The sequence below is a fragment of the Malus sylvestris genome, chromosome 3, assembly GCF_916048215.2.
Source record: "Malus sylvestris chromosome 3, drMalSylv7.2, whole genome shotgun sequence".
Classification (NCBI taxonomy): Eukaryota; Viridiplantae; Streptophyta; class Magnoliopsida; order Rosales; family Rosaceae; genus Malus; species Malus sylvestris.
In genome coordinates, this window is record NC_062262.1 from 13949973 (window position 1) to 13976973 (window position 27001).

The window sequence follows — 27001 nt, forward strand, 5'->3', positions numbered from 1 at the left end:
ACTAGTACTCACAAAATGAGAGATTGAACCTATGTACTTGTGTAAGCCCTTCACAATTAATGAGAACTCATCTATTCCGTAGACGTAGCCAATTTGGGTGAACCAAGTACATTTTGTGTTTGTTTCCCTGTCTCTATCCATTTGCATACTTATCCACACTAGTGATCGGAGCAATCTAGCGAAGGTCACAAACTTAACACTTTCTGTTGTACCAAAGTCCTCACTGATTTTGTGCATCAACATTTACTGTTTATACCATATTTAGGGCCTCATATTTAGACCTCGTATAAATACTCGAGGGACTTAAATGTAATTATGTAATAAAGAAGGGGGCAAATATGTAATAAGTGAGGATTTTTTATTCTATAAAAGGACCCATCACCCTCACAATTAGGGAATGCCAATTTCTAGGCCTGAGATCCCCTCTCTCACCCTCAGAAGCTCTTAGAAGCTCTCACCCTCTTCCTCTCTATCCTCTCAGAGAAATACAATACAATCAGTGTGGACGTAGCCCAAACCTTGGGGTGAACCACGATACATCTTATGTTATTTACATTTCTGCAGATTCATGGTCGGATTTACGTTGTACCAAGACCTCCGGTTTTGTGCATCAACATTTGGCGTCGTCTGTGGGAAACAACACGAAGAGTTATGTCGGTTCTCTCTCAATTTTTCATCACACCACCGTGAAATCTTCACAACCTCACCACTGTCCACCGTGGATCTGCAAAACCCACCCAGAAACACAAAATCAGCTGACTCACTTCCTGCTTCAGTCCCATCTCCTTTCTCTCTCTACAAAATACACAGATTTAAACAAAAAACCCAATAGGTACCACTACGACTTTCACATCCTGATTTCCAGATTTCAACAGATTCGAAAAATCCTTCTCCGGGCGAAGTTCTCGGACCCAGTTCCTGGAGTTCCACGTGGTGTGAACCTAGCGAGACTACAAAAAGTTTCAAAACTCCTCAAGCTGAAAAATTTCCACCAATCCCGTGATTCCCGCCTCATAAGGATGCGAATCCTAGTTCTTATCTTCCGGAGAACCATTCAAGTTCAAATGAAGGAATAGTAGGAATAAAACCGAAGTTTCGATCGTGTCCCCTGACAAAGCATTCCTCTGTCTCGCGCATACTTCTCTGTCGCCAAAGATTCGATCTTTTTTCTAAGTTTTTTTCAACGCAGCCGGATCCAGCCGCAGTGAGAAAACCCAGATCGAAGTACTTTCGCAAGCAAAAGGACCTCTCGGACCCAGAAACCCGATTGTGGCTCCGACCCCATGTCCCTCCCCGCCTTGCCCTCCAACGCCCCCGTCGGCCGTCTCGGTAACACCCTCTATTCTCCCTACGCCGGCGCCACCAGATTCGAGTAGCTGCCAATCTTTAAGAAGACAAAGGATGCCCTGCGCCAGTGCAAGTACGTTGAAATGATAGACTCACTTTTCAGTTGGTCAGGCTCTGAGTCTTCTCTCTCTCCAAACCGATGCAGCGTTCCGATCGCCGACTTGCTTCTCAGGCGTACGACGGATGTGCATGAGTTGGGGTTTTTCTGGGTCTTTTTTTTCGATCGTTTCTAATCGTTGATCAGTCTTTGTTTAATGGGTTTTGATTGATCATAGGCGATTTGTTTTGTCCATCTGCAGACTAAGGAAGAATAAGATAAAGATGAAAGTGAAGCAAAAAAACAGTAGAAGGAAGAGAGTGACTGACTGAGCGTCTCCATCTTCTCTCAATCTCCAACCCCAAATTTCCCAGAAAAGTTGCGTTGTTTACGTCCAATCGGCGGTCGCCGTTCACATTCTCCGACCAGTTCGCGCAGCCGAGAAAAGATACAAGGCGGAGCTAAGCTGCTTTCTCAGTTTAAGGTGACGTAGATCAGGCATTTTCTGCATTCAGACTGAGACTGAGATGATGTTGCTGCCCTTTTGGGTCAGGTATATTCATTGAATTTATCTGATTAACAATGCAAATATGCTTGCCGTTGATTTTGAGTTCTACTATGCGTACTATCATGAGGGGGTACCGTGTGAAATCATGTGTTTGAGAAAGCAAAAAGGAAAAAGCCATCATTTTCTGATTTCTGAGAAAGCAAAAGGAGAAAGTGTTTCAGGCATGTGAGATCATTCTTTGATTTCTGAGAAAGCAAAAGGAGAAAATGTTTCATGCATGTGAAAGCATTCTTTGATTTCTGAGAAAGTGAAAAGAGAAAGTAAGCAATTTGAAGACTCCACTGATTTTATCGGCAAAAGCAGAAGGGGAAAAGAGACACTCTACGTGATTTCCTTGTCTGCCATCTGCCATCTGCCAAAAGAGAAAAGAGAAAGAGAAAGCAAAAGCAAGAAATAAACATCCCACCACAATGATGTAATTTACTTTTTTTTGTTTTTGTATGATGTAATTTATTTATCTTTCGAAGACATCTGTATAAACCCCATCAAAGGGTAACAAAAAAAAAAAGTCAAAAGCCCAAAATAAATGGGCTGGAATGTTGTGTCGAGGGCGAATGCCCATAAGCCCAAAATAGCTCCAACCAGGCAATCAAAAATACGCTCAGTACTCCACAATTATTCGGCAACCTGCCGCTATTACCACCAACTAGGTGACGAAATGTACAACCCGTACTCTACTATCATTTGGCAACTAGTCATTCATGCCACCAACCAGGTAATGAAATGTACAACCCGTACTCTCCTTCATACCACCAACCAGGTGATCAAAAGTACGCCCAATACTTCATATTATACATGAGCATTACTCATGTCAATCATACACAAACATTCATAAGCATCACTCATATCAATCATACATAAACATTCATGAGCATCACTCATGTCAACATTCATGAGCATCACTCATGTTAACATCCATGAGCATCACTCATGTCAATCAAACATTCATGAGCATCACTCATGTCAATCAACTTCAAAAGCTTCATTTACAAAAGCTCTAGCTTCGAAAGCTTCATTTACAAAGCTACAACTTCAAAAGCTTCATTTACAAAAGATCTAGCTTCAAAAGCTTCATTTACATAGCTCCAGCTTCAAAGCTTCACTTACAAAGCTTCAGTGCAGGGTATACAAATACCGCATCCGAACAACCGCCACTTCGACCCATACATGGATTCAATTTGAAGTCTCCAGCCAACATACTCTATTGACCGAAGACTTGGGGGACTACATTATGTACCATATATTGGGCCTCAACTGGGCCTTATGAAAAATACTTGGGGGACTCTAACCTATTATTTAGGTATTGAGGAGCGAGCCCTTATTTTATAAAATGGACTCCCTCATCATCATTAGAACAGCATCAACTCTAGCCCATTATTCATGTACTGAGGAGCGAGCCCTTATTTTATAAAAAGAGACTCATTCACCATCATTAGAAAGCAACGCCGCGAGCATCAACTCTAGCCCATCATTTATGTATCGAGGAACGAGCTCTTATTCTATAAAAGGGACTCCCTCACCATCATTAGAGAACATCAACTCTAGCCCATCATTCATGTATTGAGAAGCGAGCCCTTATTCTATAAAAGGGACTCCTTTACCTTCAAACGCTGCAAGCCGAGTCAACCAAGGCAACATGAGCCACGAGCCGAGCAATCTCGCAGCGTGTGCTACTTCTAGTTGAGCGTCATTTCAGATTGAGTACTGCATCATATCGAGCATCAGTTCAAGACAGCATCTAGTTACTTCGGCCCACACATGGACTGAATTTCAAGTCTCCAGCCAAAAGACTCTTTTGACTGAAGACTTGGTGAACTACTATTTATACCATATTTAGGGCCTTGTATTTAGACCTCGTATAAATATTCGAATGACTTAAATGTAATTATGTAATAAAGAAATGGGCAAATATATAATAAGTGAGGAGTCCTTATTCTATAAAATGACCCCTCACCCTCACAATTAGGGAAGGCCAATTCCTAGGCCTGAGATCCCCTCTCTCACCCTCAGAAGCTCTCACCCTCTCCCTCTCTATCCTCTCAGAGAAGTACAATACAATCAGTGTGGACGTAGCCCAAACCTTAGGGTGAACCACGATACATCTTGTGTTATTTACATTTCTGCAGATTCACAGTCGGATTTACATTGTACCAAGACCTCTGGTTTTGTGCATCAACATACTTTTATATACAACCCTTCTCCATCGAAGGATTTGAAGGCCAGAGAACCCTGAACAAATTATGAATATGTTGTACAAACATCATACAGCTCTAACTTTGTTTTCTGCAACTCTGCCCCCGTCGTTTCCAGGCACAATGGGGCCAGTGACAGAACGACCTGGAAATGATGCTCTTGCTCATCACGCAATTACAGTCATCTACTATACATGATATTACCAAGCAAAGGGACTGCCTTCTGATTGAGATGTTTCGCCAGGATCTGCTCTGAAACCATGAGATCCAAACTAATTCCTTGGTGGATACTGGGTCTGTTCTGGAACCGCAGAAAGTGTGGCAGTAAATGCCGGCTCAAGATTTTCGTTCACACTCTTGTTGGACCTCTTTGGCCTCTTGGGTTTCGTAGCTTGTGGATCGGTATTTGGTAAGGTATCATCCAACTCATATCTATCAAGTTCGTCCATGCTTTGTGAATTCTTCGGCCTTGTAGTTTGCCTGCCAGTTGCAGCTTTCCTCTGCCACAGATACGATAATAAGCATTACATTTTGCCAGGTGTTAATCCTAGGTGTAAATACAACAGGTTCCAGATAAAGTTCATTACCGTTTTATTATTAGATTTTGCTTTTTCCGCATCTGGAGAGTCCTCATAACCGGTGCCCTGAGGTGCGGATGCAGGGTTTGTTAAATCTTCTAAAGAGGCATCCCCTTCTGCATCCACCCGGATACCCTTTGTTTGTTTCTTTTTTTGTCTATCCTTAACCTGAAAAAAAAACATATCATACGAATTACGATTTACCAAATTGTAGAATGCAACATAAATTGAGTCACAAAATGAGTTAAAAAGTTTGAAGGAATTGAAAGACAGACAACTTAAACTGCACCTGCAACGGAATTTCTCTTAATTTCTGCTCCAACTGAGCATCATCCAGAAGTAAAGATACAACATCCTCAGGAGCCAAAAGATCACCCTGAACATGACCACCCATCATTACAAGCTGCTGGACAGTCTTTTTCTGACTTGCTCGCTGCAGAATCTTCTCTTCAACTGTTTCTTTACAAATTAGTCGGTAGACGGTAACCTGTACCATGAGTACACGAGAACTTACAATTATATTTAAAAACCAAAAAATCATTTAATACCGGTAAATGCTACTAGCTTATAAATGAATTGACCATTTTATCTGTAGAGCCATTTGTTTGTAATGTGCTTCGGAGATGCCTTGCTTGATTATAAGGTGTCTCCCTTGTCTTGTTCCCTATTACATAAAATGTCGTATCCAGTGCACAAGGCTCCCGCTTTACGCAGGGTCTGGGAGAGGTGAATGTCGGCTAGCCTTACCCCTATTTATGGAGAGGCTGCTCCCAAGTCTCGAACCCGAAACCTATTACATAATCTTCAATAAAGTTTTTAATTTGGCTTCTTTATCGGTATGCCCCCACGAAAATCCCAGAGGCCAACCCTGAATATGAAAAACTTTATGGTGGTAATGCCCCCACGAAAATCCCACAATAAAGTTTATCATATTGTGCCCATGTTACCCTTTCCATCATAAGAACCGTTAGTTTGCTAACGTGGCATCAGATTTTAGAAATTTCACAAATTATAATTTTTGTTTAAAAATATTGAAAAAGAAAAGGGCATACCCCACCCTAGGCATCCCCATCTCATGTCGGTGTTGGCAAACCCACCCCCTCCCCACTCCTCCCTTGTCTAACACCCTTTCCCCATTCCCACACCACACCCCCTCCCGCCCAATACCCCCTTCCCCACTCCTCTAATGCCTACTCCAAATTACCCAGTTGTGTAAAATTCAAACCCAACGGAAAGATATCAAGAAGCGTAATATGTCTAATCACAAATTAAAAAGCCATGGTTTTTGGACATTAGGACCACCGAAATGGATCGTCAGGGTGGGTTAGGATCCAATGGCTTGGGCGATGGGCAGAGCTCAGAGGAGAGGGTAGACCCTGGCTGCAATAGGGATGGGGGTGGGTGGTGGAATCGATAGTGGAAGGGGGTTGGATGCTGGCTGCTATAGGGAAGGAGGTTTGGTCGCGGCGGTCGGGGAAAGGGTCTAGAGGCTTATTTTCTTAAATTTTTTAGGGAATTGTTATTGGCACTCCAAAAATCTCATTCTGCACTCCAAACTTTTTATATTTGGAAAGAAAAATACACTTCTGAGGAGTGTAGAATGAGATTTTTGAAGTGCCAATAACACTTCCCACTTTTTAACCTTTATTTATTTTTAAAAGGATTTGATATTTTTTTTGCTTTTAATCTACTTTTTCCTTTTTTTCAGTCATTTTTTGTGAATATTAAAATTTAAAATAAATAAATAGAAATAATATTATATGATCTAAATGAAGCTATACCGTTGGATCTGTGGGCCCTACATGCGTGCCACATAAGCAAAGTAACGGTTTTTAGATGATAATGGACTCAATGGAGTTGTGTGGGACGCAAGATGAAAGCACAGGGTAAAGTGACCCATTTGCAAGTTCACGAGGGAAAGTGGGGTTTTTGTCAAAGCACAGGGAGGAATATTAATTTGGGAACTTTAACAAAAAGCACCCGGTACCGTTCATTTTAACGAAAAACCACATTTTTACACTAAAAAGTCAATCCTGGTACTATTCACTTTACCCTTTATTTTGTCCTTACCATTAAAACTCAAAGTTTTCAAGCCCTTTTCATTAGTTTTCCTTATTAATTAAGCCTTTATCGGTCGCTCAAAGAAAACCAAATTTGGAAAACAGAAAGTCTATGCCTGGATTCAGCAAACAAACACTCACATCTTTTGTCTGACCCAACCGATGAGCTCTATCCATTGCCTGTAGATCCAGGGTTGGATTCCAATCACTTTCATAAAATATGACAGTATCGGCAGCTGTCAAGTTAATGCCAAGTCCACCAGCTCTTGTACTCAGCAAGAACACAAAAATATCACTTCTGCAAGAAGACAATCATCTATTATAATAATGAATAAGTGTGTATTCATAGGAGTTGAGAACAGACGCAGCTCATCAAAGCCTTCATATGATAATGACATCCCTACCGTTGCTGGAAGTCCCTAACCATGTCGCGCCGATCCATAATGGTGGAGGATCCATCAAGTCGTAAGTATTTATATTTCCTGTAGGTCATGTAGTCCTGCACATCTAGAGTTATCAGCAAGAGAAATACAATATGTACTATGGTACGGTAAAAGTTTCCAAAAGGACAGGCTGACTAGCAAATAACTCAATTAACTTAAGCCTGATGGAACATCTAATTCAAGTTTGTCAAAACATCTTACTTATCAACAAGTACAAAACTAAAGGGTAACTACCCTATATAAACATTTCCTTAGGCACATAAAGACGCATCATGTATACTGACTAACATGATCACACCTATCTTAACACTCAGATGGTGATTGGGGAAGAGGAGGAAAAACTTGACTTTCTTTTTACAGTGATCCTCATCGTATATAATTAGGTATGGTTGAAATGGGAACCAAATTAGAAAATCCAATGTGAACCCACAAACTTAGAGCAACTAAGGTCCAATAAGAAGTGAATTACCTCAAGAATATTCAGCATCTTCGTCATTTGAGCAAACAAGAGAACACGGTGGTTGTCTGCCCTCAAGCGTTTCAACAATATATCAAGCGTCTGAAGTTTCCCAGAATCCTATATATAAAGTAGAAAAGCTCATCTTTTTTACACTTCAGTATAATCCAAAAACACAGAAAAAAAAACGTGTTCATTAGAGAATATGAAAAGAAACCAAAAAAAGGACAAACAGTCTTACAGTGAGCAATTTTGCTGGGTCAAAGCTTTGCATGGGAGGACAAGACCCAAAAATCTTGTATGTTAACTGAAGAGCAGGATGTGAAACAGGCAGTTCAGAATCAATCTCTTGTATTAAATGATGTGGAGTCTCAGGTTTTCTGGGTCCACTAAAGTCGGATGTGCGTGCAAACCCAGTAAACATCCTCTTCACCCATGGGTATTGCAGTTCTTCAATCATTTTGTAAGCAAAGTTTCTGTCTGAGCAACAGACAGTGACCTATCAAAATTATACAATCTTGATCAAGTAATATCAATCTAGTGTTAACAAAGATAATGACAATTTTTTTGCTGTTCCTTTAGGGTCATTCTGAATAACTAAAATAATTACAAAGGAAAAATAAAGTAAAATGAATAAATATAAACATACTGGGGGAGCTCTAGTTCGCGGGATGAATGTGTATGCTGAATGAAGAAGCCTAGTGTTAGAGAGTAGCCTATCCCTATGAGAGACAACCAAAGCCTCGAATGGATCATCACCAGGTCCTGTAGCCAATTTCTTTTGAAGAAAGTTAGTTACAGATCTAGAAGGCATCAGCAACATTCGTGTAACAGCTCTCACTTGTCCACTTTCAAGATGACTGCATTCAGAATCATCATTCATGGTTTCCATTAGTGAGTCCACAATTCCATCCAAAAATTGTCCGTACCATCTCACAATGGAAAACATCAGTTGCTCCATAAAAGAACCAGTTCCTAGAAATGCCACCTCAGCAGGGGACAGATCCATCATACGAGTAAAGCCAAAAGTTCCACTTCCAACAGATGAGCTATCCTCTTGCAAGAGTGTTGATTGATAAACATTTCCCGGTGAAAATATGTTAAAATATTTCTCAAATGATTCTTTGTAGACACCATGTCGAACTGCTGAGCAAAAAGTTTCAGAGCTCCGAAGAATTTCTTGATAGAAAAGTTTAGGGATCTGGATGAAACAAAGAAATTCCATTTTAAAATTTTAGTCAGTAAGTTACTGGAAACTAAAAGCAGAAATACCAGTGCATGGACGCAGCTGGTTTAATTTATTTCTGCAGGTGAATAAGTATATTGCAAATGCTACTATAAGATACACAAGTGATTATTGTGCTAGCAGTTTTGTGAAAAATAACATCATATTAAGCAGGTATTGAATTTCCTCTTCAGACATCATTAAAAGATATCCACCTTCGAAATACAGGTCCAATCTGCATAGGTCATAACAACATGAAAGGACATGATTTCTAAGAGGTTATACATAAGAACACGAAGGAACATTTTCACATAGCTTTGAGCTACTTGAAAGTACAAGTTCATGGTCCATCATATTGTTCGGATTAGCTCGGTACCTAACAGCTTAAACTTTTGAAAATAATGGTGAACCAATAAGCATATCATTCTGCAAAGCATAAAATCCTGAGCTTGAATCCTGCAATTGCAACTAATATAGGTTGCATTTCACGTGTATGGCTTTAGTGGTGGAGAGAGAACCCACATGTGAAAGGAAGTGTTCGAATCAATGTATAAATAAATTCTTGGCTCACATAAAACAGTTTGAAGAATTCGATAAAGTACAAATGTCATGATTGACAAGAATAAGTTCGGTCATGCAATATTAGTTTGCGTGGTATTAGTTTAGGGATGTTGTCTTTGACTTTTTCAATCTACTCTAATAAATCATCACTTAAGATTACAAGAAATGGGGAACCTGTAAATTGGAGGTGTAACCATGAGACTTCTGACTCAGTGTCTCAGTACATAGCACATACAAATCATTGAAATCAAACGGCCATTTCATTTACCCTTGCACTTTCTGACCAGCTCTAATGTCTCCTTTAAACATTAAAATCTGGATTTCTAAATCAAGTTACATAGCTCACACAACCAACAACATACAGAAAGTACAAGTGCAGATCACGTTAGAATTACATGTTGTGCCAGAAAAATGACATCAAATGGTGTTATGCCTGCAAATTACTCATCAAATAATGGAATTGCCCCCGAGCCTCCCTCTATTTCAATTTTCCCTCCCTTACCGCTCACCACAAGACCTACGTACCACCCTCTCTTTCTTTCTCTCTCCCCTTTTTTTCAGTGACCAGTATGTCAAGTGTAGTGTGCAAGCAAAGTGATTATTTCACCTATGCACTAAAGAAAAACTTAAAGAACATAAAAGAAAACTACATAATTGGGTAACAGGAAAAATGATCTAAGAAAGTACCGAGTATGTTATAGGATTTTGACCTCCTGAGTAGTGCACATCCTCCAACTCCCCAAATGGAGGAGCTAGAAGAGAATTTGGTATCTCACTAAAGTATAGATATGTAATTCCTTCGTTCCTCTCAAATAACTCTGGATGGTTGCAGACCTATCATTGCACAAATAGAACACTTGATGTGGACAATATTATAGAAAATAAAACAACATAACTAAAACACATTTAATAATTGTTTCGCACGGTTCGCACCCTATACGCCACGTAAAATTATGACAAAAGAAAACCGCTATGGATACCAAGTTAGATTAGCATACCTTTCTCAGCTGAATGACAATATTCATCAAATTCAAAATTTTCTTCTCACTAAGATGACCGTGATTGCTGTCAAACAACTCAGCAAGAGATATTTTGTTCTTGATGGCTTGATAAAAAGCTTGTTGCCGAGGGCTCAACTTGCAGTGCACAGTAACCTCAGTTTTCCTGGTCAGCTCAGAAACCACATCTGCTTTAACTCGGCGTAGCATGAATGGCTTTAATATGGAATGCTGTAAGGAGAATAACAACAGAAGTGGTCAGCAGTGTTCCACAAAACAAAAGAAAAAAAAAAAAAAAGCAAATTTCACATTTCATAGCACAGGTCAGACATTGGGACTGCAGAGAGGTGTGATGCAACAACGCTGGGATTACTACAAAAGATTAAACCAGTATATACACTGATTACGTACAGTCAACGGATACAGGAAGATGGAATGATGGAATAGGAAATGATATCATAGAAGCCTCGTGATTTCTTCAATACAGATAGTTATAGTTGGGTCTATATTGTCATACGAAAAACAAATCAACCCTTTTCCAGTCAGAATGTTCCATAAAAGTTTCTTTGACACACTAGTTTTAGTCAGAATTTTAAAGTGGATTATATACATTTTTTTCTATTCACAATTTACAGGTCTTGCAAGCAGTAGATATTTGACAGACCAGCATTTTCCAAAAATATTAAATTAGGAACACTAGATCAGACCGTTCAAATTAGGAACATTAGATCAGACCGAAGGGCCAGGAAGATCTACAGTCAATCCAAAAATGTACTAATGAATACAAGTATCAGCGTCAGGGTACTAACCAATCTGTTAAGCTGGTGCTCGTTCAAAGTACCCCCATGTTCAGCATGGTTTTCAATTCTGGTAATATTTGAGAAAATAGTTAATTAACAAGAATACTTTATGACTTTGCGGGTACGAATTTCAGGTCCAAGATGCCTACCCTTTTGAAAACCACTCATTGAATTGTTCATGGCTGTCAAATAAGGTTGGCATAATGAAATGTAGTAGAGCCCACAACTCTGCCATATTATTTTGTATAGGTGTACCGGTAAGCAGCAAGCGATTTCGACAATTAAAGCCTAGAAGTGTCTTCCATCTTATGCTGTAAGATCAAAATATCAAATGAGATATGGATGAGCACACACAATTTTAAGAGATAAGAATGAAATAAATGAAATCAAACTGAATGGGATTTTTCGAGCGTCAGCAGGTGTAGTTGAGTATTACTTAATAATATGGCTGGTCCAAGGATCAAGGGGAACCAAACCAAAATATTATTACGGCTGCAAATCTAACTAGAATGTAAAACCAATGAGTTGTACGAAACTACTTCCATAAGAGATTTCCATGCTGGGACAACTAAAAACACATCATGTACACCCCTGGACGCTTCTTTGGATGCTCAAATAACAAACCTTCATTTACTCAGAATATTTGGCACTCTAAAATTAACACGGTTTCTTAAATAATACAACAAAAACACCCGATAGACATGAAAATCTTAGGATATTTGGCACTCGTAGATAAAAATGGTTTCTTCTTTATGGCACCTGGTCTCACTTTATCATACATTCAATATGTCACAATAATGGAAGACCACGGACTATGATTATGTTCAAAATCCTTAATAAACATCAAAGAAGATTTCAGTCCAAACCTGTTGGAACTTTTGATTGCTTGGGCTTCATCTAATACCATATACTGCCATTTCACACGTTTAAAATACTTTCCATCAGCCACTAGCAGCTGGTAGCTGGTAATGAGAATATGAAATCCAGCATCCCTGCAAAGAAATTCAAAAAGAATTAATCATTTAACACGATAACAGGAAATAAAGCATGGGATTGCTCGGGTGGATGATTAGCATGCTTTACCACATATAAATCATAAACAAAGAAAGTGCCTTTCAAGGGGTGCAGCATTCTTTAGTAGAGTTGAGTTCCAACTGCTTGAGTGGTCCGCAAGGAAATTAGCAAATTCTGTTTTTTCTTTGTTTCAATTTTCGGTTTCTTTTGATTTTCAATATGCATGCACAAAAAAATCAAATCAATATGCACGTATTTACTTGTGTGCTGTTGTTGGCACTCCAAAATAGTCAATCTACACTAACCCCATGAGAAACTTAGGGGAGAATAACAATAGAGAGAAGTGCACAACGACTTTTTGGGATAGCTCACTTTTACTTTTCTATGATGTACATAGTTTTGTGCTCCAACAAATTTTGCTACTTTGGTTGCCCAAATCCCAAAGAATAAGTCAATCCCCTATTCCGTCCTTATTTTCTTCCGCACAAGGGATAATAACACAACAATTTCAAAAACCATTGCTGTAAACTTCCTTATAAGGTTAGCCATAGTAAATTGTAGTCATACTTCAATGGTTAAAACATCTAACACAAACAAAATTACCAAGATACAGAATTAATGAAATAGGACACCATCTAGGGCCAGCTCATGGGTAAAGCCACTTAAGCTGTCACCTAGCCCCCCCCCCCCCCTTCAATTAAGGCGTACTTTTGAGAAATAAAAGTTTAGTGACACTCTAATTACCGTTCTCTCTACCCCTCTCCAAATCCCATTTGCCACTAATCTAGGCTGTAACAACTGTGTTAGCTTATTTCTAGGGATGACTTCCAAGGCTACTGATTGACAATAACTATATGAGGGCTTTTTTAATTATTGACCATTTCATGCATCAATGAAATACAATGTCCTAGCAAAACAACCCTATTCATTTCTTATTCAATGGCTTTAAAAGTGTAATTTCCCATATAAGCAACAGCACCAATGAAACACAATGAACTAAATCTTCGTTCCCATACCAATATGATAATTGAGATTAACTAAAACAATGTTCTCTTTTAAGAAGCTGTAAGAAGAAATTATACAAATCTGGCTGTAGTTACAACCAATTTACAGGTTCTACTGTTTTTTTATTACATAGTGTTCTCTAAAACCTATATAATTCTTTGTTTTATCAGTATTGTTTTCTTTGTTCACAATTGCCTTTTCTTAAAGTAAAGAAAATAGGATTTACTGATTTAGGTAAGAAACTTTTGGTATATAAAACTTTGTTAATATATTCCAGGTCAACACAAAATTTTCCGTCTAAGGGCGTGTTGCAAGCCTGCTTAGACACCGTCTCAAGCACTAATATACTTCCAAGACTGGCCAGTTACCACCATTATCTTCTCTTGAAAGGGTAAAATAATAGCAAGGGCAAAGAAAATTACCTGCGGTAAAGTTTTTTAGAGGTGATCTTTTTCCTAAGTACCTGACGCTCGTTGACTCCTCCCCAATATGGAAGAGTTTTTAAGGCAGGGCAGAAACGACTAATTTCATCTGCCCAGTTGTTCAAGACAGAGGCAGGAGCAACAACCAGAAAAGGCCCCCAAATATTTTTCTCCTGAATAGGTCAAGAAATCCAAGTTACATCAAAGGCAATCATTATGCATAAAACAGCAAGTTGAACTATTACCTCAGCCAAATGAGCCAAAAATGCCATGGCCTGAATGGTCTTTCCAAGGCCCATTTCATCAGCAAGGATGCCATTTAAACCCTGATAAACGGAAGAAAATAAAAGAAAGAAATAAACCCTCTAAACAATAGATCAAGAGAAAATGAATCCAGGAAATTAAACTGTACGTGTATATATTACGTGTATCCATTTGGGTACAGACTAACCTGCTCATAACAATTAACCAGCCACTGGAGACCTTTAAGCTGATATTCTTTAAGGGATCCTTTGAACAACTCCGGTGTCTGAACAGTTGATGTTACAGGCATTGTGGAACTGCACATATATAAATAGAAACATTATCAGTTTGGCTGAAAAAACCTTGCCTCCAATTTCCTAATACAGTCCAGAAGAAAGGCAAGACTAAAACAATAAAGGAAAGAGTAACGGACGGGTTATGTAGATCTATGCTACTAGCTCCAGCAACATCCTGTGCTGCCTCAGGTTCAGCATCTTCACATAGCTTCAAATACTCATTATCAAATTCACTGGTTATCTTTTTCTGCTTTGAAACTGCCTCTTGAGCTGCTTTAAAAGCGGCCTCCTTCAGTTCAGCCTCCTCAGGGTCTTCTTCCTCATTAGTTTCATCATCTGAGGAGCTCAAAAATGCTTTTTTGTCCTTTTTTTCCCCCTCACCTACAGGCAGATCTTCCGATGGCTGTGAACTTGACTTGTTCTGCATAAAGTGACTGTAAAGTTCCGTTTGCTGTATAAGAAAATTGAGCCTTTGCTGTTGTCTCTTTGCTTCTCGAAGCTCCTGTTCGCGCCTCAAAGCTTCAGCTGCTTCTTTCTCCTCTTTCTTCCTCACTTCCGCCTGCAAGTGTCCATATTTAAAATTAAAATAAAATATTACCAAGTTTTTGTCAAAGAAAAAAAAAATCAAATATACTATTTCTTTCTAGGATTAACTCCCAAGAACCCATTACAACCAAATAACGCATGATAACTTTCCATACTAATAATAATCAAAATTATAGACAGTTAAATCTCTAAAGGAATGATTAGACAGAAGATCTACAGAACTTTAGCCATGAGCTTTGAAAAAATATGAATTTCAGGCCAACTACACATCATTAGAGATGATTAAATTTAAGACCAATAGGATTAAAGGACATGCATTTTTATATTTTCATGCATATACTTCTTGTACTCGATGCACTTCACAGAGGAGAAGGGAAGGATACCATCTCTTTATCTATTCTCTTCCAAAATAGTAGCATATCTCTGGCTAGTTTCCTTGTACGAATTGCGGCACCCCTCATCAATTTAAGAGATCTACTGACCTTCAATTGCACCTACAAAGAATAAAAGAGTAGACAGCTTCAGTATAAGTACTACGAATGCCATCTGATGAAAATCAAACCCCAAGTTTGGGTATCGGAATCCACATCTCACATTCTGTGAAGGGGAAACAAGTAGAAGACTACATAGCACGTACACATTATAAGTACCTCTCTTTGACAGTTCTCTGATACCCTCTTAGCATAACCTAGTTGCCTCTGGTGAAAACTCGAAAAAATCCTATGATGCCTTGGCATGTCTCTTCTTACTATGTTTGCCCAAACTTTCCCAATCTTGTCCATTTCCTCCTTCTCAATCACAGAAGGGTCTTTAATAACCTTTTGCTTCTTTGGTAGACTTCGTTCAATGATCTGCAGGACAAGACATTAATGAGAAACCAGCCCAAGATGTCACATGAAAAGGAAGACACACCCATAACCCAGCCAATGCCCACCAGATAATCATAAGTGAAGGAACACAAACCTCATATGTGTCTCCTTTCTCCAAAACTTTCACATAGTAGACCTGTAAAACACCACCTTCAGACAAAATATATCTCTTTATATTTCCAGCTGCACCCTCTGGGATGGAAGAGTTTAACCCAATATCAAAGACCTTGAGGCTGAACTTTTGAGCTGAATTCGAAGTGGGCAATGCCTTAAGTCTAGCTTGAAGGGATTCATACTGGGGATGGGGATCGCCCATCCCTGCCTGGCCTTTAGGGCCCAACCTTTTGTCTCTAGTCATCATTTCTGCCAAGGATCCCAAGTCCAACGTGCCTCTTAAGTAAACTTCCTCCACCCGAAAATCTGAAAAGCTCGGTAAGTGCAAAGATGACACCAGCTTATCATAAATTGGTGGAATCCTGTGAGTTATACCATCTCCTATATCCAGATAAGGAGGTTCATACATTATTCTGCATGAAATACAGAGATGAAAATAAAATAACCAAATAATTTAATATAATCATCATACATATGCTTAGCAATTGGAAAAACCCATGCTGAAATGGAAACTAGAGGAGAAAGCAAACCTATCGGTGCCACATTCTGGTGCCAAATCTGCATCATGGTGGTTCACTGATTTTTGAGGATTAGAATCATTGAGCCACTCTGACGAGGTTTCCATTTCATATAACCTCCCCTGCTGCTCATTGCCCAGTTTCCTAGATTTTAAGCCCTTATTACCCTTTGGAACTGGAATCCCCATCTGAATTGGTGCAGGACTTGACGAGGAATCCTTGAACCTCCTTTTGTACTTCTGAATGTGTTCTCCAAGCATTGATCGATACCTTTCTTCTGTAATGCGTGTCCCGTAATAACTGTCATCGTCCTCACAGTCACTAATTTGGGATCGCCTTCTTTTTTTCACTGAACTCAGTTCTCTGTCAGACATCATCCCGTTACCAACACTTCCATCTACACATGCAACCGGCAAAAAATCACAAACATGCACATCTATAAGTTCGCTAATCACCATTCCAACCGACAACAACCATATACAAATGTATATCACACATGCAAATCTTCAAGAAAAAAATCAAATATAATTGGTCATAAAAAGCTTAACTCCAAAAACTAAGACAAACTGCCTACTTTGGCTACCTCTGCTCTCATCGTGACTACTATTCCCATAATAATCGAAATCGTCATCCGGTCGTGGAACTTGAAAGTTCATCAAAGACTACAATGTGCAACAAAAATCAACAAACTTTAGTTCAAAAATATAAAATTCAACGTTCCGAATTCAAAAACAAGTGAATTATATACACTAAAGCGAAAAATGTACCAAAAATTACCAAATCAAAGCAAAGCAAAGAGGGCAAGAGCGTGGTAATTCGAGCAAACAAAGAAAACCCATGTGAGAACAATTGAAGTGACAAACCTCAAGATTGAAAAGGTTGGAGTATGAGAGAGAATCCTTGGGTTGCCTCCGGTGGTCCATGTGCTGTGGGGCGAACAGACGACCTAGGTCTTTCCAGAAGGCGCGAACCGGCGGCCGTCGGCGATTAGGTCTTCAATTGGACACAAACCCCTGCTTTCACAGCCCTAATCTGCACGGCGGCTCTCCAGTCTCAGCCCATCCGCAATGGTTCAAATAGCCAGATTGTTGGAGAAAATATATGCTTCCTTGGTATGGTATATAATTAGAGTGGATTTTTTAGTGGCTGCTTCTGGCCATCACAGCCACTGTTTTCCCTGTCACCGCCCACGGGGAAGGGGAAAGGAGAAACGATAAATTAGGACGATGGTCCCTCGACTATACCTGAATTGCATTTTGCTACTTGAACTTTCTAATAATTGCTTCCATTCTCGAATTAGCTCTTGAAATTTTTTATCATTATAATCGGAACACGAGTGGTACATTAATTATTTATATATAAGTGATGAAAAATTTTAATATTTGAATTATTAACTTTATAACACACATATTTTACTATTTATTCAATAACACGTGGTATACCACTTTGTATTTCGATGACATTGAAAAATCTCTATCTCTCGCTGCTCAAGTGATCATTTTGGTTCAACTCTTTCAAATTTTTCATAAAATTTTAGACATTTTAGTGTGGGCCCGTAAAGTCATACCAATTTTTTTATTAAAAACCTATTAAAAGTAAAAGAAAAAGGATTTGAGAATCCAAACACCACCAAGTAGCATCCCACTTTCTATGCACCACCACATTGAAACCCTAAAAATCCCCGATGCCTCCACCTCTTTCCCGAGCTGCCCTGCAAGAAGGTTAATGACAAGAGGGCGGTCCGGATTGGATCCGTTTTATCTTTAATTCAAGATCAAATTAATTATAATATAACGGTTTTTCTTAAGTTCGGTTTAACAAAATCTCTAAGAAATCTTCATCAAGCGAATATGATGTTCAACCGTTTAGTTTTGGCAGTTTTGGCCTAAAAATAACCATTTTTTTCTTTTATACCTTTTCAACTTTGTCAGCCAATTACAACAACGAATTTTTGTAATTAGGTACATATTTTTTATTTTCTTGTACATCATTGTTCTAAAATCCAACATCACCAAGCTCTCAAGTTTAGTAACTAATACAACTCAGGGGTCGATAACTTTGATGATCCATCATCAAGCTTCAAGTTCCACATTTATCTAATTATGATCCATCAATGCAATTATGTATTTTTTAAGTATAAACAAACACTTATTTATATGATTATGTAATAAATTTAGTTAAATCCGCCTAGGCCCCCACCTAGCTGCCTAGATACTAGGCCCGAGTTCGCCCCCGACTAGCGCTTATCAGCTTTTAGAACCTTGCTTGCAACTATAACTTCCTTGTTTTACAAAGAAAATGAAGGATTATTATCACAAATGATCCTTGAAATTAACTTATCCCATCAAAATAGTTCCTAAATTTGAAAATCGATTAATTTGGTTCCTAAAAATAGGTTCCACAAATCTATTTGGTCATTCCGTCTCTTCTCTGTCAAATACTTTGTTAGTATGTTAACATGCCACACAAATGGCACCCACGTCCCCAATAACATAGAGCCACATAGAAAAAAAAAATTTACCATAAAATTTATTTAAAATCCCATGTAAAAATAATTATAAATTCAATTACATTATTAAATAATTTAAAAACTAAGGATGAAGTAAGGGCTTGGGAGATAGATTGTCTGCCCTCCCCTATCCATACCCTCCCCATACTCTTCTGTTTTGTGCGGTCACGGTTAAGCCATATCAACATTTACTTTTTGTCTGATTATTTTTATAAAAAAAATTAATATAAATTGTTAACGTGGCTTAACCGTGACCGCACAAAACAGGAAGGCATTAAGAGAGTATGGAAAGGAGATGACAGACAATCTATCTCCAAGGGCTAGATCTCCCCAGGACAAAGAAGACTAAAAGACCCGTCCAACGCTTCTTTCGTGCAATAACCCAACTTGTAGCCCACAACTCTTAAGTCACAATGAAGGCTTCAAAAACAAAAAGTGCTTCGTACTCTACCACATCATTAGAACATATAGCCGTGATGGAAAATGAGAATGAGATTTAGTCCGATTTGCCCTCCAAATTGTATGTTAATTTATTTGTTTTTCAAAATTTAAGGTGTCACATAAGAGTGTTTTATAAGATGAAATTATTTTGTACCCTAGACTCAATAGATTTAACTAAATAACATACTAACTTCGCACACAGTTAGACTCAACGTCTTAACTAACAGGATTTAAAATCCAATCATAACTAACACAGATTCAATCTAAGATGATTATTCAATCACACAAATGCAAGGACTCCTAAGAATTTGATTATGTACTAATATTGGTCATCTATTCACAAAACATACAAGTCTCACTAGTCAATAGAAATAAATGTTAAATAAAAAATATAACAAACTTAATAAAATCAACGTCTCATATATATATTGAAGCATTTCAACAAACACTAAAGAAGGAAGTAGATAAGATAGAGAATTTAACACAGAGTTTGATAGCCTGGATACATGGAAACCTAAGATGATCCAAATTAAATGACAAGTATCCAAGTTTTAGTTGTGCTTAGATTTTAGAGTTGAAAAACCAATAATTTGAGAACGAAAACTGATAAATAAGTCAAACAACCAACTGATGATTGAAATGGATCAAATAATGATTCGTACTATTAATTTGCAGTAAAAAAACAAAGGTTCAATTCATATGAGAGAAAACGAGTTTTCGATAAAAATTCTAGAGAGGGAGTTTCTCTCACTAAGGCTTAAATGCAACTGAAAACTCCTAATGAAAATGATGCATACTCAACCTAAGCATGAAAGTAACTGAGCAAAAGAAAATTACCTTATATGTGAGGTTTTAAGGTAAGTAAACCGATTCTAAAAACTTACACAAGAACATGAAGAGGACACCTGAATACTGCAATTGGACAAAACAGAGTATATGCTTTGAGTTGGAATAATGATCAAAGTTGACGCGTTGCACATCAACAAGAATGTTTATATATATATTATTTGTTTTTTTTTTTTTTTGTATATAGTGTTGGAACAATTTTGGACATTGAAGATAAATCTAAGAACACACCCAAGGTTCGCCCGTATTTTATGGAGTTGAGCATAAAAAAGGATTTGTGGTTAAAATGGAATAAGATGAAGTATGAAAAGGGGCACCTATTTTACACCGTGGAATCATAGTTCCAAAAGAAGTCTTTAAGTTTTTGAAAGTATTTCTCAAAATGTGAAATTAAGTGAAAAAAATTATGAATTAAAGAGTCATAAAGAATTTTAAGAAAAATTATTATATTATATTAGCAAGGTTATTATTTTAGTATATTAATACACAACGGAGTTGGGAGCATAAAATTTTATTATTTAACTAAACTTGTTAATTTATTAAAGTTTATTGTGGGTGGCAAGAGCTTTTAAGCCAAGCCCCAAATTGACTGTCGAATATCCAGCCCAAGTGGATCGCTACCAGAGATTACTTGGTAAAACCCGCTTTTGTTTTTTTTATTCTGTTGGATCCACAGGGTATCCAAACAAGGGTTATTCTTAGCTACACTTCCTAAAACTTAATTTTAATATCATTTTCCTTCTGTCACTCAAAAGTCGCCACTTTACTTCTTGAAATTCAAAATTCGTTCCATTTTGACTTGTGGACTCCTTCTTCTCCCTGAAACTCAAAAGTCGCCCCTCAAAACATATGTGAGACTAATCAATCAATAGGATTATGCCACATCTGCGAATGAATTTAATTATAAATCTTCATTATGTGGTTGAACAATAAAAAAAATATTAAAATTGAGTTTTATAGAGAAAAATGATGAAATTAACAAACAATATTATAAATCTCCACTATGCGTTAACATCCTACATAATATAAATAACATAATTAAGACACTATGGAGCAAAATTTTGAGTTTTATAGAGTAAATTGACGACTTTTAAGTTTCAAGGAGCAGAAAACCATCTCTAAAGGAGATGTCAAAAATGTCACATAGACATGTAATAGTAACAAATGATGTACCATTTACTCAAACCAAGATGTCAAAACTGACATGGACAAGAAGGCAAAACTGACATGGACAAAGAAATGTCAAATTTAAAGCTGCCTTCAAATATGGTTTTTGCTATTTCTAAAGGCATTTCACTTGCCTTAACTTAAATGTTAGCATATTTAAGTATTATTTTATTCTTTTTAAACCAACAACAACCCAACTTTTATTATCTTTGTTTAAAAAAAAACATAAATAACCAATACATTTTGGCATATCGGGTGAAAGGAAAATATTGACAATATGTCAAATTTCCAAGTCAGCCATCAAATTGAAATTTGATGTTTTGAATTTGACATCTCCTTTATTGATGTTATAATGAATCTAAAAATTGAATTCCAGAGGATAAAGTGGAGTGAATTTTAAGTTTTATGGTGTAAAGTTGCGACTTTAAGTTACAGAGGACAAAATGAGGGGGGGGGATGTAGTCAAACTCAAATTTGAGAGTATTATAAAGGACTTTAAAATCCTAGTGTAGTCAATTAAAAGATTTTAAAGGATTTTAGAATCCATTCAAATCTAGGTGTAGTCAATTAAAAGATTTTAAAGGATTTTAAAATCCATCCAAATCTAACCAATTTAAAGGATTTTAAAGGATTTCAATAAGTTGTGGATTTTGTGGGATTTGAGAGCAAGAAATATATATAACCAAGACTAAAAATAATCAAACCTCACTCCAGAGGATTTCAAATCTTTTTCCATCTGGGCAGTCATCAAATCTCTACCAACCCTTGCCACACACAAATAACCACCATATACTTTGGTGGAATCTCTTTTTGTAAGCATTTCACAGTATTGCACACAGTTTAAGCTAGGTTTTTTTACGAGTTCTTGAATTCTCAAGTCATAAGGGAATCACATTGATGCTCAATGGTTAGAACTTAGGATCACAGTTGATCCCTACTATACAAAATATTAGTTTGAAGCATTTAAGGATATATCATACATAGGATTAGGATCACAGTGCTGCAAACAAAAAATATTAGTAGTGCATGTAATAAAATACGAATCTGTACATCATCTGTTATGCTTCTTTATTTTGAATTCAGTAATTCTTTTATTTCTTTCAACATTTTAGCACTTCAATCATTGAGACTTGAGACCAGTAGGTGGTACAAAATGTGTAGTCTGCAACAATGGAAAAATGAAGCTAAAGACAGGCTTGGTTGACTGTAAGGTGTGCAAGGGTGCAGGTAACAATTTCTTATACTAGTTTCATGTATTATTATGACCCTTAGACCTTAGTTAGGCATGTATGACCATTGAAGGACATGATCGATCTAGGATTTTGGTTAATACTACTCTCTCGCCATTTTGATTTTTTAACGTCTGTGGTACTACAATCACTACTGAAGTACCACAGCGTACGTCTGTGGCAAAAGGACAGTCGGTGGTGATGGTTGTTGGTGGTGTAGTGCTCAAAAGCTCACCAAAGTTATGTTGATCTATCAATTGAGAAATAGATAGAGCTGTGGTTGTGTGAAATGGGACCCAAAAAGGGAGGGGATAAAGTGGCTATCAAGTACAATAGGGCAAGGGGAAATATTTTTTCTTTTTTTTTTCAATAAAAAAAATTTATATGAAAATCCACCACAATCCACCAAAATCTACAAATTAAATCCATTCAAATTATTTAAAATCCATATGAATTTTGTAGGAGTCTAAATCCTCCTAAATCCTATCAAATCTAGTACTTTTAAAATCCTTTAAAATCTTAGGATTTGATAAGATTTTAATAGACTTTAAAATCCGGATGTAATCCATTAAGATTTTAAAAAGGATTTTAAAAGACTTTGAAATCAACATGTAGTCAAGTTAGGATTTACCAGGATTTTAAAGAATACATTCAAATCCATGAGTAGTCAATTACGTTTTTAAAAAATCCATACAAATCTAGGTATAGTAAGAATACCAAAGATTTACTAGGATTTTAAGGAATGGAGGATTTTGATGGATATGAAAGTGGGTAATAAAAATACCAAATGCTATCAACAATCCAATCCTCCCCCCTTCGATTTCTTTCATGCCAGACAACAGAAGAGGAAAAGCCATGCTCACATGAAAGGCAGGTGTAGTCAAATTAGGATTTGATAGGATTTTAATAGACTTTAAAATCCGGGTATAGTCGATTAGAGTTAAAAAAAAAGATTTTAAAAAATTCTAAAATCATGGTGTAGTCAAATTAGGATTTAAGAGGATTTTGAAGAATATACCCAAATCAAGGGGTAGTCGATTAAGAGTTTAAAGAATGCATTCAAATCTAGGCATAGTGAGAATGTCAAAGATTTATTAGGATTTTAATGACTGCATGATTTTGAGGGATTTGAGAGTGGATGGTATAATTACAAAGTGCCATCAAGAATCCAACCCTACCCCATGTGATTTCTTTTCACGTTCATCATAGAAGTGGAATAGCCCTTGTCTCTCATCTTCCTCTATTGTAAGTTTCTTCCCAATTTGTATAATTCTTGTTTGGTCATTTGTTTAAGATTGTAAAATTATCTGCTTTATGCCCTTTTAGCTGTTTGTTTACTTATGAAATTATTCAATCAAGCTATGGAATTTTGCAGATTGAGCTGCTGCTCAAGTTAGAAATTCGATAAACCGGTTCTGTGTTGGGATCTTGAGTTTCTCACTCTGTGCGCCATAACAATCAACTGTTAAGAGTTAGATTGAATCTTTTCCCCTAGTTTTGTTTGTTGTATTAAATTGCAGGGGAATTATTATTAAACTGGTGTTGTTTTTATTGTAAATGGATAATAGATCAAATTGTGGTATGTTGATATTCTGTAGTTTCTATTTACAATTACTTACAGAAGGTGGTGTTTTGTTCATGATATTTTCCTTTATATGATGCACAAGGTTTAACTAAAGCCAAAAAATTGCTAGAAGCATTTGTGTTACTGTAAGTTAATTGTAAAAATGAAAAAGCTGAATTTGTTCTTGGGTTGGGGAATAGTTGCTCTGCTTAGAACACCAATTGGAAATTATCGTGATTGAGTTTTTGTGATATATTTTTATTGTCACTAATTAGTTAGCTATGAAATTATGATTTGATAATTGGTGTTGTGTGTATATAGGTTAATCATTTGATGATCATGGTTTAATTATGGTGTGTGTGTGTGTGTAGATCAGTTGTGGGAAGTGTACATAGATTAGATGAGGGTTTCGATGTAAAAAATTCATGGTTGGTGGTATTTGGGTGTGTTGTTAACTTCTTTATGATTTTGTTTATTTGGTTGGGTAGTTCATATAATGTCTCAATCAAGCATCGAAGCAAAAGGTGGGGAAGAAATAGAAGTGGACGAATTGGAGGAAGAAATGGAAGTGGAGCAAATGGTGGAAGAACAAATTGAAGAAGAAGAAGAAGAAACTGATGAAGAAGAAATTGAGGAAGAAGAACTTTATGAAACCATCAAATATTTATTGGTGGCAATTCAAGCTGTAGTCCAAGTGCTTAAAGAGTTTATGATTACATTTGGACAACCTATTGAACGTCCTTTAAATCGACGACCAATTACTATAGAAGGATACAATTATGTACATAAAGTATTGAAAGAGTATTGCCCAGAGGATTTTCGGCAAAGGTATAGAATGTATCCTAATGTGTTTGTGAAGTTATGCACTATTAGCAGAGAAAAAACACTCTTACGAGATTGTTTGGGCCCAAATTTACACAATCGGTCCGAGTAATCAAGGCCGTTGAATATTATTTGGTTATCCTGTATGGTCAAAGCAAATTGGTCAAGAAAGAACACAAAGGGATATGGACGGATGAGTTCAAATATCTTGGCAGATATGGAAGAATCATAGTCATCAAATATCTTGGCAGGATGCTAAATATTATAATTAAATGGGATTAATGAAGTTGCATGCATATGGACATGCGTGGTGGAAGAAAAAGGTTTATAGTTGCATTAGGAGTCTTTGACTTTGAAGTGAAAGCTTCTGATGGGATAAATATAAGTTGAAGTGGGAATAAAATAGGGTTAGCATGCAGAGTCCCTATTGTTGTTCAGATACGCATATTCCATCACGAGGTCTTTGGGTGCAATTGAAATACAAATCCGTCAGGCCAAAGCTAGCAGATATCCAACCTTATAAATACAAGACTCAGTGCATCATTGAAGGGACCTCCAATTCAACACAAACTGCCCTACGCAAACCCTCTCAACAACTTTGAGATTTTTTATTCTCTCTTTTCGCTGACACATCTTCCGTTGGCATCAACAGCACTGTGAAAGCAACCGGTGATATCTTAAGTCGGCATAGATAGCTCTGTCACCGTAGAATTAGTCGGTCTCGCAGCATCTTCCGTTGGCATCAACAGCACTGCGGCGAGGACGGTTGATTACCTATCCAAGTCTCGGTCGAGAAGGATTCCTGAATCCTTATTGGTCGAGGTCATCTCATCAGCCTTCTCGGCGAAGTGAGGTGTTACAAGTTATTACATTCGGCACATTGAAAACCGAATTTGATATTGAACTTCGTAAGAATAGTAACCTTGTCTTCAGGTTCGAGAGCCCAAGAGGCCGAGACGTGTTCCTTTCTCGGCCGTAATCGCAAGACGCAGAAGTCAGCCGCGCACCCAACATCAACAAATTTTTACTCCTCGGTCGAGCTCGGCCGACGAGTTGGCACGCCCCGCATTCACCGAAGGGCGTAGTTAGCTTATAGATTACTCGGCCTGCGCGTCACGTAGGCTTGGTAGTTTCTAGGGTCAACAGAGATACAAGATTCATTTGCATAGAAGAAATGCTTGCAACATTTTTGCTTATTGTTGGACACAATAGTACATATTGTTTACTACATGATACATTTGGCCGATCACATTGGACTGTTAGTAGAAATTTTAACAAAGTTTTGAAGACCTTAAACACAATAGCACCAGAGATGATGGCCAAACATGGATTAGCAGTGCCATCTAAAATAAGGGAAAGTATGAGATTTTACCCTTACTTGAAGGTACGTATAGTGTGTCGTTTTTTATTTATTTTTTATTTTGTATTTTTCTAATTTATTCCAGATGATAAACTTAACACTTTTTTAGGATTGTATTGGAGCTATTGATGGCACACATATCCCAGCATCAGTGTTCGGATGCGATGTAAGCAATTATCATAATCGTAAGGGTGTCATATCACAAAATGTATTAGCTACTTGTAACTTTGATTTGGAATTCATTTACATCCTTAGTGGGTATGAAGGATCAGTTCATGATTCAAGAGTACTAAATGATGTTTTGACAAGAAGGAATTGACTTAAAGTGTCACAAGGTATCAAATTATTATTTATCATTTTTCTTATTTTTTAATTTCTCATTAATCCATTGAGTTGCATACTAAAATATAAATTATCAGGTAAAATTTTTAGGAGTTTTTGAACTTTAATCCCTCAAGAAGATTAAAATTTAAAAAAAAAAAACCGGTGTTAGATTAAATATTGATTTTAGTCCCTAATGTGCCCTTAATTCAAAATAATTAATGTGCATTTTATTTAATGTCTCCCATTAAATATTTAAATTTATTAATACACAAATTTTAATTTATTTTTTGACCAAAAAAGAGTTTTTTAATTTATTAATTTTATTTAACATTTTTCAAACTTGAAAGACTCAATTAATGTACCTAAATGTTAGTACCGAAATATATTATATTGAACTAATATATTTAAATGTTAGTACCGAAATGTATGTACCTAAATATATGCAC

At 37.1% G+C, this 27001-nt stretch overlaps 2 protein-coding genes and 1 long non-coding RNA gene across 6 annotated transcripts; 2 read left to right on the forward strand and 1 right to left on the reverse strand.

Annotated features, from left to right (window-relative positions):
• Positions 1-231: 231 nt before the first annotated feature.
• Positions 232-2420, forward strand: LOC126616631 (uncharacterized). The gene is made up of 2 exons (XR_007621219.1): positions 232-1420; positions 1623-2420. It is a non-coding gene; the product is annotated as an uncharacterized LOC126616631 (long non-coding RNA).
• A 1403-nt stretch (positions 2421-3823) lies between these two features.
• On the reverse strand, positions 3824-17545 carry LOC126616626 (chromatin-remodeling ATPase INO80-like). Of its 4 annotated transcripts, none has more exons than XM_050284693.1 (23): positions 17157-17545; positions 16877-16955; positions 16306-16690; positions 15756-16188; positions 15443-15643; positions 15176-15286; positions 14384-14805; positions 14159-14267; positions 13953-14033; positions 13708-13880; positions 12133-12258; positions 11416-11577; positions 11276-11333; positions 10467-10697; positions 10156-10302; positions 8332-8883; positions 7924-8181; positions 7695-7802; positions 7187-7281; positions 6924-7080; positions 5012-5209; positions 4732-4890; positions 3824-4644 (listed from the first exon to the last, which is right to left on the reverse strand). In XM_050284693.1, exons 1-23 carry the CDS (start codon positions 17214-17216, stop codon positions 4417-4419), a joined length of 4533 nt encoding a protein of 1510 aa, XP_050140650.1. In that variant the 5' UTR covers positions 17217-17545; the 3' UTR covers positions 3824-4416. The 4 variants fall into 4 exon arrangements, with proteins under 4 accessions (XP_050140650.1, XP_050140649.1, XP_050140651.1 ...); XM_050284692.1 differs by having other exon boundaries at positions 16868-16955; XM_050284694.1 differs by lacking the exon at positions 16877-16955 and having other exon boundaries at positions 17157-17544.
• An 8487-nt stretch (positions 17546-26032) lies between these two features.
• On the forward strand, positions 26033-26587 carry LOC126616630 (uncharacterized). The gene is made up of 2 exons (XM_050284700.1): positions 26033-26255; positions 26341-26587. Exons 1-2 carry the CDS (start codon positions 26046-26048, stop codon positions 26548-26550), a joined length of 420 nt encoding a protein of 139 aa, XP_050140657.1. The 5' UTR covers positions 26033-26045; the 3' UTR covers positions 26551-26587.
• Positions 26588-27001: the final 414 nt, after the last annotated feature.